The sequence below is a fragment of the Erpetoichthys calabaricus genome, chromosome 4, assembly GCF_900747795.2.
Source record: "Erpetoichthys calabaricus chromosome 4, fErpCal1.3, whole genome shotgun sequence".
NCBI classification, from domain to species: domain Eukaryota; kingdom Metazoa; phylum Chordata; class Cladistia; order Polypteriformes; family Polypteridae; genus Erpetoichthys; species Erpetoichthys calabaricus.
In genome coordinates, this window is record NC_041397.2 from 45803031 (window position 1) to 45814388 (window position 11358).

Sequence of the window (11358 nt, forward strand, 5' to 3'; positions counted from 1 at the left end):
CAATCCACCTAACCTGCATGTCTTTGGACTGTGGGAGGAAACCGGAGTGCCCGGAAGGAAACCCACGCAGACACGGGGAGAACATGCAAACTCCACGTAGGGAGGACCTGGGAAGCGAACCCGGGTCTCCTAACTGCGAGGCATATAAATATTCATTTGCATTTCTATTTTGGTATTAATTCAATATTTAGACCCCATTTAATTCTGTCCTTCATTGGTTGTACTGTATGACTGTATTTACTGTATCATTTGGCAGGCATTTTATCATCTCTGGTACTGTTAGTATAATACATTATGAAATGCTTTGACTCTCCCTCACTCCTTAATGTCACTGATGTTCCACTGATAATTACATAACTCCAATACTTTTTTTCAGCTGTATTATCCTCCTGCCAGCACATAATCTTCATGCCACCAGTACGACCTCACATGATTCACTTAGAGTTAAATGTACAACATCTGCACTCAATTACCTGAATTACATGAACTGAGTTAATCTAAGCCAGGATCTTTCCCAAGATTGCCAGTTGCCATGTACCAAAGCAAACGGGTTTATGCAGAGCAATGGGTCTCATAGATTGTGCTATTTGTGTTTGAGATCTTTTCTCTCTCTTTCTCATAGACACATGCATACACTTTGCATGCCTTCTCATGATGGCTCCATCCCTACTGAAAGAGTCTACCTTCCACAACTGCATGGCCCCTCCAGAATTGTCATGCCAAAAACATCAACACACAAACACACATTCACTCTAGAACAATTTACAGTCACCAATTTAAACAACACAGTTGTGTTTAGGGAATGGGAGGAAAAACCTCATAGAAATGCAGAAAATGTGCAAACTCTACAGAGACAGTGAGAGAGCTGTGAGTTACAGTAACAGCCTTCTAAAACTGTGGGACAAGATCACTAGCTTCTGCATCCTAATCTCACCACTCCCCAATACACTAAATACGATAAATGAACAATCATTCAAATTAAAAATTGTACTTATATAACTACATACCCATGCAACAAAAAATGCAAGATTACCTGTTGTATTTCAATATAAATAATGTCAGAAATTAATTAAAATGTCTACAGTTTGTAAAACTGAGGGGTGCCTCACCACATTTAGATTCTTGTCACTAATGTTAACTGAGCACAGATCAGAAGGGTCTTCAATACAGTGAAGTTTCATCTAGAGAGCAGTAAACATAAACAAAAATAGTACATTTTATACAGCATTCTGAAACTTTAATAATTAATCATAAGTTTTAGTTTAAGTTAGTTAATGTAATGATTTTTTTGTTTTCCAGCTGTAAACATACCCATTTTGGATAAGATGCCAAGCCACCACACACCTCCCACACATTCTCACACAAACCTCAATCTGGGGCCAGTGTAACTCTCAAATAATACACGTGTTTAGCGTATGGGAAAAAAAGAAATCACACGTACAAAAAAAAAAGAATTTTCACTTTATGGGAGTAATAAAAATTGTACAACGATTTGCATGGCTCTCTTATCACTTGCTAATCTGCCTGGCAGCCATGATGAAAACTGAACTTTGTTCACCCACATAAAAAACAATACCAGGTTCAAAATATCACTGGGAATTGAAATGGGATGGCCTTTCCATACATTAATCAAAAATTGTCAGTCCTTTTTTGAGAGACTACCATTCAAGTCATTGGAAACACCTGTTTTTGACAAGGTCATATTAACCATACCATGCCCATTTTGACGCAAGAAGATAAGGGTTGCATGTGTGTTGGGAATTCTAGATAAACTGATGGGCTATTCTGACAATAAAATATAAAGCGATTACTTAGGATTGTCTACGATGACAGCCATTCCTGGCAAATTTACACCACTTACCTGCAGAAACATCATAGGCCTTCAAATAAATTGATAGAGATTAAAATTAAATTAACCTCCTTAAAACTAAGTAGGGTATTATGTATAGTGCCTAAGGTGAACAAACAACACTATTTTGTAATAACTGATGCAGCAAACTGTCCACACTACTATAACCATGTTTGACTACTGGCATGATCTTCTTATTGTGGAAAGATTATTTGCTTTATACCAGAAATAATAGAACCCCTGTTGCTGAAAAAAGCTGCAGTTTTGTTTCATCTATCCATAAAACATTTTCTCAAAAGATCTGAGGTGCTTCCCAGGTGCTTCCTGGAAAATGAGAGATGATATTTATTTTCTTATTGGTTTAGAAGTTGTTTCTACCTTTCTGTTCTCGAATGAATACATTATGTGCCAATGCAAACAATGTACTATTAATGCAATGTATTATTGTACAGTCATGAGCATTGAAAAGAAAAGAAAAAGCTGAAAAGAGGCAAAAAAACGTGCAGTTACTGGGATGTTTTTTTTAGCATTGGTTATGAATTCCTAGATTAATTTTACACTGCACCCTCAAAGTAATTCTGGTAGGCCAAATATCCCCAAAAAGATTTAATTTAAAAATTCTAAGTAAGTAGTATGCTAAGTCTGGTCAAATCTTCAATACTATTGACTATAATAGGGTGAACTTTACACTGGCACGTTGATGACATCACAAGTGGCATGGCCCCAAAGCTTCATGGGAAAACCCAATGGAAATGGACAACGTAAAAACCCACCTAATAGTGGCATTATCCCAAAAACAAAATGCTGTCAGAAATTATGGTAAAAAATATTAAACCTTTAAACCAAAGCTCTAAAGAAAATTCTGATTTCAGAACTGGATTCCTTATGTGTTAAATCCCTGCAAATGACACCAACATTAGTATTCCATGTTCATGGAAACCGAAGGAAAACTTAAAAAGGAGCGCAAATCATAACACAGAATCATAACTCATAACACAGAATCATAATTTACTATTGTGCCAAAAGTTGCACATTTGGAAATGAAGGCTCTCGTTGTGGTTTGGTGTAGTCCCAGGGACTTACAAGTGGCATTTTAGTTGTTTCTAGATTTATATCAACAACTCCTTTTCCGAACGCTTCTTTAATTTCCTTTGATTGTGGCCTTTTGTGCTTGTTGCATCTGTGTCTTAGGAAGTTGACTCTGACAGTAAGGTTTGAAATAAGTGAGGTTTACGTTGCACAGGACTGGCTGTATGCAATCCTCTGATGCAGTCTGATTAATTCTTTACTCACAGTTCACTTCACATTGAGCAGAGAATTGTTTATGAGCACAGAAGACTCAGATGAAAGTAGGTGTAACATGAATGTCACGATTGTTAGAAGCTGAATTTGCATTAGTGAAACTAACAAATGGAGAATTAGTAGACATGGTCAAATAAAAAGAAAAAAACAATAAACATATTGGGTAGGAAAACACATACTAAGGAGCAGGCAAGCACATGGTCAAAAAACAAAGAGTAAACACAATATCAAAACACAAAAACACTTCTGCAACTTTCTGCTTTTGGGGCTTCCTGCAACCACTATCCAATCATTCTAAATCACCCAACAATTTGTTACCTATCTGGTGTATTCTATTTCTTGTTAAACCCACACAACTATTCTATTTCACTCTCACTACTGGTTTTCCAGTGTTGACAGGATCTAATTCAGATGTGTTGCCTTAAACAGCTCTTCATGCATGGCTGTGATCCTGACTACCTGCATCCTCGTCTCTCTGTATATTATTCCTAAAGGAAACCTCTGAGTGCTTCATTATTGCATTTCTTTTCTCCAAACATGGACAAAAAAGAGACTTACCAGTGTAATAAGAACTGCTCCCAGCCCTCCCAGACCTGCACGTGATTCCTATAGATGCATGACCTTCTTGATATTGCTTATGCATACTTTCACTCATCTTTGCCATAGTCCCTGCGCTAACTGCAGTACTTATTACTCTCTTATTTATACTTATACTTTTTTGCCAAATTAAATATACATTTAATCTTGATTTGGATAAAATGCCTTGGGCACCTGTTATACAATGAATTAGAAATAAATACAAAAAGAAGTTATAAAATCCAAGTAATATAAAAGTATTATAAGCAGCTAATCCTGTATGTCTTTTTAAAAGCACCCAACACCAATTGACATGATCAGCTTAAACAGTTTGTTTTTAGTTTTTTTCATCAATGGAATATTTGGTTTCAATCTAAAAACATTTTGGCAGCAAGTTATGATACACACAATACTCTGCACATTTTTAATGGCAAAAATAAATTGCATTTGTTATGGCCAAATTTAATGCCTAAATTAAATGAAAACATAAATTTAAATAAATTTAACATATAGGGTAAATCATAAACTCTGCTTTCTTTGCTATAATACAACACTTACCAAAAAGTTGCCATTTAATACATTAACTTCAACAGGGGTTACGCTGCGTTGATGAAATTTAACTTGTGGTCTTTCTTCTGTACCATAGTATATGCCTCCTTTTACACACAGTGCTGCTTTATACTTTTGTAGCTGAGTTGACCTTTGTGCAACAAGCCAGTGACCTGCACCTAAATAAGCAAAAGATTTAAAAAATATTAAAAAGTAAAAAATTACAATACATTTTACATTTTTGGCATTGCACATTAAAGTGTTTATATAGAAATGCATGTGTAACATTAGAAATATAGATTCGATTCATTTTAAGGGAAAAAGGTGAAATGACATGCACATGTGATTTCAAAAAGTGTCAACTTCTAGTAAATGGCTTCCGATAAAGATGGTTTAACATTCTAGGTACTGTCACAGCTTGCTCTGCTTCCTCTGGAAAGAAGTGTATAGAGTACAGGGAAACCACTGAGGGGAAGATGAGAAATCAAGATGCCATAGTGCCTGTTCTGCTTTCTTAGTAGGAGGAGACCAGAAGTATTGCATCAGATATACACCCCAGAAGCAAGACAGGATACAAAGAGGACTAGGCTAGCCCAGGAAACCTGGAGAGGAGACAGAGGACAACCTTTACTGGTCACATGGGTACATGGGAAGATCATAAAAAGATGTCCTGGACTGAAGGAGGGCCGTTTACCTGATTTCACTGTAACGTCAAGTAAAAAGCCTAAAAGACTGATCCAAAGACCTCAGAGTGAAACTACAACACTCCAAAAGGACTGAAAAGGGTCAATGGCCCCTGTAAATTGAAACATATAAATAAAACCAGCATGTCTGGTATTGCAAACCTATTGCGCATACTTGAGTCTTGGATAGAAAAGCATTTCTTTGCTGACAAAGACTCAAGTACTGTATAATTCAGTTATAAATATAATAATTATAATTATATCATTTTCAGAATTTTCTTCCAAGGTTGTTTCATATTGCTCTCTTACATTGCTTTTTAATTAATCACAGTAATTGTTAAATAGTAAAAGCTGTTCTTTTGTCCACAGAATGCCAAAGTGGGGGTGCACTGCTAGTTGGGAGAGGTCTCCTGGACTGTGACTGCATTTGACTTTGTCATTGACTTTCTCTGTTACAATTGACCATGGGCTCTCCCGTGGTTTATAATCTCCAGGAAACGGAGATAATGCTGACAATATAATGCTGACTGTAGTTTTTGTTTTCCTCTCCTCCAATGTCACCTGGCCAGTTATTGGACAGATATTGTTGGTTACCATAGTTCAAACTAGGTTGTTTTCCTGTGTGTTTAAATAAATCTGTCTCTTTATGTGCATTGATTCTATATTTAGCTATTTGTAAAATTATGCTTTCACTTTATATGAGATGTTTTCACATCACGCTGGGCTTCCATTAAGTGAAGAGCACCATGAAAAACTGAATTGAATTGTTTTGACTTACTAAGCTTTTTAAAATTTCTTTCTGTTTTTAGTATCCATTGTGGGACTTGGGTTGCTTTGGATTGCACATATTATGATATATGATGGTACTATTTTACAATATTGTCTATTATTTCTTCTAAATGATGCAACAGACTCCTTTTAAGAATTTAGCTAACCTAGGAAATTACATTTAAAACCGTGTTTTATATATAAAATATGCATGTTTCTGTAAATATTGCATGACTTTTTCCTGATTGTGTTCATCCTTTGGTCCATCCATCCATCCATCTACCCATCCATCCATCCATTTTCTTAACCTGAAAATCCAGGGCAGGTTTGCAGGGCAGCTGGAGCCAACTGCAGCAATCATCAGGCACAAGGCAGGAACAACACTTGGACAAGGTGACAGTCTGTTGTGGTACGCGGCTGGGGGTCAGACCTGGCCGGGACGCCTGGAAGGACTGGGTTATGGCTTATTTATCCTCCAGGCCACGAGGGGGCAACTGCCCTGGAGTGGAAGAGGCCCATGGAAGGGGAGCAGGGAGGCTCAAGACCACTGGGGCCTCTGGTCACCGCCAGGGGGTGCCCTGAGCCTCATGGAGCCCGGGATTTATTCACTTCCACCACACCCATGGAGGACGATCCTTCCAGGGTCACCCGGAGTGCTTCCGGGTGCTCTCCTGATGCTTCCGCCACAACAGGACGTGACGTCAGGTAGAACACCTGGAGCTCATCCGGGTGAGGATAAAGGGAGCCGCCTCCCTCCTGTCAGTGAGCTGGAGTCGGGAGCAGGAGCAGGACGAAGCTCCTGGAGAGAGAGTGCAGGTGGCCCAGGGACAAGGAGAGAGAAGGCCCAGGAGAAAGGTGACTGGGGCTAGAGACACTGTGTTGGTGTGCGGGACTGTGACTTGTGTTGTTGTGGAAGACAAAATAAAAGGCATTCTTGATAAAGATGCAGTGTCTGACTGGTGGTGTCCGGGCAAATATCACACTGTCAAAAGGTCAACACACACACAGGCCAACTTTGGCAATGCCGTGTTATCTAACCTGCATGTCTTTGGATGGGGGAAGAAACCGAAGCACCTGGAGGCATGCTTAACTTTATTTTTCATATTATATTTGTAATTATTGTATCGCATATTGGACACAAAAGTGAAAGAGCACTTAATAAGAATATTATTTAATTACACATCTATCTGTCACAATACTATACTGTTCAGGCTTACTTATCCGAATAAAACCACCATCTGGCCAAAAATAAAGCTTCATGGCTTCTAAGACTGCATTGTTGTTTTACTAATTGAGTTATAGATTCAAAAATGCTTAGAGTTTGGAGGAATAAAATATTAAATTGTTATTTGACAAAAGCAGTGTTTCTAGGTTCATGTTTAGTTGTTTTATAACTATTCATTCATTTTACAAACTGAGCAGTTCCAAACAGGTTTACAGGATTGGGGGAGCCACAGCCTGTGCCTGTAACGTTGGACACAAGGCAGTCACTAACCCCAGCCCAAGACAGGCCAAACATGAGCACATACTCTTGGACTCACTCAAATCAGGCCTATTTAAATTTTACCAGTTGATCTAACATAGCTGACTTTTAGATACTAGAGTAAATGAGAAGTGAAAAAACAAGGACATAGGCAGAACTTGATAAAGCAGGAAGCACTCAGTCCAGTTCACCTTAAATTAATGTCTTTATGATTATTTATTTTACCTGTTAATGCAATTACAAAAAAAATCAATGGGCAGCACACAATGCTAATTCAAAAGGTTATCTACATCTTCCAGAAACACAATTGTATGCTACCTTCTGTCTTCTGCTGAAATAAAGGTCTGACTGGAAAGCAATATGTGGGGAATCTTTCTCCATCATCCAGTTTACACACCTGAGTGGTTTCCATTCCTAATTGACAAAATGTTTCCAGTCATTATTATAGCAGTAATTGTTTAATTATGTTATACCTTTTAAGTAAATACATTTTTTACATATGTCAACTAATAAAATTGAAATACGAATACAAAACATTTATTACAAGCACAAATAAAATACATCATAACAATGAATGCCTACTGATGTTATACTGAGAACTTTAAATAGCAGTTTAAGCAAAACGCTGCCATCTTTACTCTAAAAACTAAAAACTGCCTCCTCCTTCTCCTCCTTCCTGTTTATTTTTCATTTTCATATTGCATGTTTTCTACATTGCCCTCTAGCTGCATTGTTTCACATGCTTACAGTATACACAGGTACACAAGCAGCCAGGAGTATTCTTTTGATGCTTCTCTTATTACACATCCTAAAGCTATCAGTATCTTCCTGATACAGTATACTGTATATCTATGCAGTACTCTCAGAGAAAAAAAATGCATAATGCTGTTTAACTTTAATGCCTTCAATCAAGACAGAGCAAGTCAGGGTGGATAAACAGGTGCTACATGATTAAACGGCAACTGCTGTATGGTCAAAGTAAACCTGACACAGTTTATGTGTTCCCAATTCTTGTGTCAGTTACGAACTGTACAAATAATGCTGGACAGTTCATTACTCAATTCACAGTATAGCCTTGAATCATCCACCATCGAAAGTATTCTGACAGGGAAGTATCACTGCCTGCTTTGTGAACAGCAAGCAATAGGACTGCATGTCTATGCAGAGTGTGGTGCGTGTACTCAAGAAGCTCCAAGACATCTACACTAAGCGATGCCAAACCAGGACAAAGAAAATTATCCATGACATCCACCATTCCAACAACAGCATCTTTCCTGTGCTATGGTTATGTAAACACTACTGCTGCCTAAAGTGCAGGTCAGAGGGACTGGGAAGGAACAATTTCTCACAGTCCATTCGTATGTTAAATAAGGAAAGTGTCTAGGCGTGCATGATGCCCTATTGTTAACTCACTCACATTAAATTATTTCAGTTAAGTCATGTATTATTATTATTTAGAATTTTGTTAATGGTACTTGTATTTATAAAGTTGTGTATTATTGTTGTCCCTTCGTATTTATCTCAAGGCAAATTCATAGGAGTTGAGCAACTAAGCATTTCACTGCATATTGTACTGTATGTATAATTTGTATGTGACAAATAAAGGTTCATTTGATTTGACAAACACTGAAGTTTCAAAGCAGAAGTAAGAATACAAAAGACGATAATAATCTGAATAGCGATCAAGGAATTTTCAGTAGTTCTCAGCTTTTCAAATACTTTCTGTAAGTGCCCCAGCCTAGTGTACAAGTAAATTCCCTGCACTCTTCTGTAATATTGTAACACTAGAATTTAAAATGGATTATGTTTATAGAAACAGCTAGTAGCTCTCACAATGATTGTACCACTGTTAGGAAAACAATGGTAGATACATACTTTGCACCTCCATTTCCTGGAGCTGATTTCTGAACAAAGTCCCCTCTTTTGCTCTGGGAGGCTTTGCTTTTTAATAAAATAATTGATTCAAAGTCCATTACTTGAAGGAATGTAATGCAGAAAAATACATTATTTTACATTTTCCTATTATGACATACCTTATTCATAGGAAATCTAAATAGTTAAAGGAATCATCTCTTTCAATCCATGATCCTTTACCTGGAGTAAAGACAATGCAAAATGGTATAACCATAATTGGTAAAATACATAAAAAAAACTCTATGAAAAATACAATCAATACAGTGATGCTCTAAATTTTGTAAGCCATGCTTTACCAGGAACTTCAACTTTGGTCAAAACATGACATTAATTTTCTAAAAGAAAATGTTAATATCAAATGCTTCCATATATTCTGTACAAGAGCATATGCATGCAAAAGGTAAAGAAATAGGCCAATAAAAACTAACATTTACATAGCCCGGAGGGGCAAAACGTTGACCCATTAATCAGATAAAGTTGTAAAGGTGAAAAACAAATTTGGTCTTACCCAAACAGGTTAGTGCAGTCTGACCTGCCACAATCTTAAGTGATGAATACTGATCATAGGAACTGTGTTATAAATTCTCCTCAGCCTGGACAGGCACATAAAACAACGCAAAGCTGATTTGAAGTTAGTCTAGTATACATTAAATAGTTAAAAAAATTAAAATTCACTATTACTGTGACTCTAACTAGATGTTGAAATCTTTCTAAACTATTCAACAGAGCAACAAAAATGCATACATTATATCTAAAGGGGCTGCAGGCTGCAGTCTAGCAATCTCAAAGTCAAAGAAAAGTCAACACTGCTGTGATTCCTCTTCATATCTGGACATTATGACACAGGCTCTATTGGAATGTTTTCCTTAAAGGGTAGCCATATTGACCCTGCGCTCTGACCCCCAAATGTCATGCGAAGAGACAATTTCCCATCAGGGATTAACAAATCAAATAAAAAAAACAAACCTTTGTCTCAAAAAACAACACTTCTAATTGCATTTAATTTGCAAAAGACCACCCAATCCTGTAATTTTGTTTGAAGAATGTTCTGTAGATGGTCAAGTCTGAAATATGTCTTCTTGGTCACAACAATGCAGTCATGTGTATTGAAAACTTCAAAACCATACTCTCAAAATCCAAGCATGGGATGGAAAGTTATACTAAATTATACTAAAATATCAGGGATCGGAAATCAGGCATTTTGTCTGTGAGCTGATGATGAGGCAAAAAATGGTTAATTTCACGTCAGAATCATTGCAAACATTTAAGCAAATCAGCTGAACAATTGATTGAAAGGAACATACTTTGTTTTTTGAAAATGCAGAGTAAATGTTGAGACATCATGGCAGTACCTGGACAATGCTAGTCTTGTTGACCTATATTAAAAATTTCACTTACTTTTGCAAAAATAATGATTTTTGATATTTTTAAAACACAAAGAATTTGTATGTTTTAAATATACATCCTTTACATAGAGTTTAACAAGTTTTAGATTGTTAGCAGCACAAGTATACATATGTTTATGAGTTATATTGTATAATCAAATCAGTAAATGCATTAAATAATGTACATTTATTTTCATTTCAAACATTATCTGATTTACAGTACTTGATGTTGTAAACACATATTTTGTCATAAATGAATGACAAAAATTTGAAAAAATGTAAATGTTTTTTTTCTGAAAATGGGCAGAATGACACCTAAAGCTTTGAGTACTGAGAAAAGCGCTATATAAATGTAATGAATTATTATTATTATTATTAAAGAAGAAGTACTCGTTGTTAACGTCTGTATTCTACTGCAATACCACTCTTTAGCTCACAAAGAGAGACTGCAAGAAAATTACAAATTTATATTATTGTATAACGTATTTAAAAATTTTAAAAAAAAAGTTCTCATGCAACATGCACCTTCTTTTCAGTAGCAGTCACAGACCGACCTGTAATTCTAGATGATGATTCTAAAGAAAATTCTATATACAAGTGTAAATGACTTTATAGGTTGTTCGTTTAAACTAGCATATTAATTACCTGAAATTGCAAATGTCTTTGATGTAAGAAGGAGAAATCAATTAATTCCTTTTAGTATAAAATTCTTAGGTAAAACTGTACACAAACACAGAAGTTTTATGGCAGCAGTTCTTTAGAACTCCGTTTCCAAGCGACGGGGTACAACATGGATTCAGTAAAGTCGGGAATTGCAGTTCTGTCATGAAATGCATGTTTAAAACTACA

The 11358-nt window shown here is 36.4% G+C and overlaps 1 protein-coding gene across 2 annotated transcripts in view; it reads right to left on the minus strand.

Moving 5' to 3' along the window:
• xrra1 (X-ray radiation resistance associated 1) overlaps positions 1 to 11286 on the minus strand; it is a 39182-nt gene extending 27896 nt beyond the window's left edge. Inside the window, exons 1-6 of one of the 2 annotated variants that reach the window (XM_051926541.1) lie at positions 11155 to 11286; positions 9633 to 9717; positions 9244 to 9304; positions 7529 to 7624; positions 4286 to 4455; positions 1110 to 1181 (exon numbers count right to left, since the gene is read on the minus strand). In XM_051926541.1, coding sequence (XP_051782501.1) covers positions 1110 to 1181; positions 4286 to 4455; positions 7529 to 7622 — 336 coding nt within the window. In that variant the 5' untranslated portion in view covers positions 7623 to 7624; positions 9244 to 9304; positions 9633 to 9717; positions 11155 to 11286. The remainder of the gene's footprint in view (positions 1 to 1109; positions 1182 to 4285; positions 4456 to 7528; positions 7625 to 9243; positions 9305 to 9632; positions 9718 to 11154) is intronic. The other variant, XM_051926542.1, reaches the window with a different exon arrangement.
• Positions 11287 to 11358: the final 72 nt, after the last annotated feature.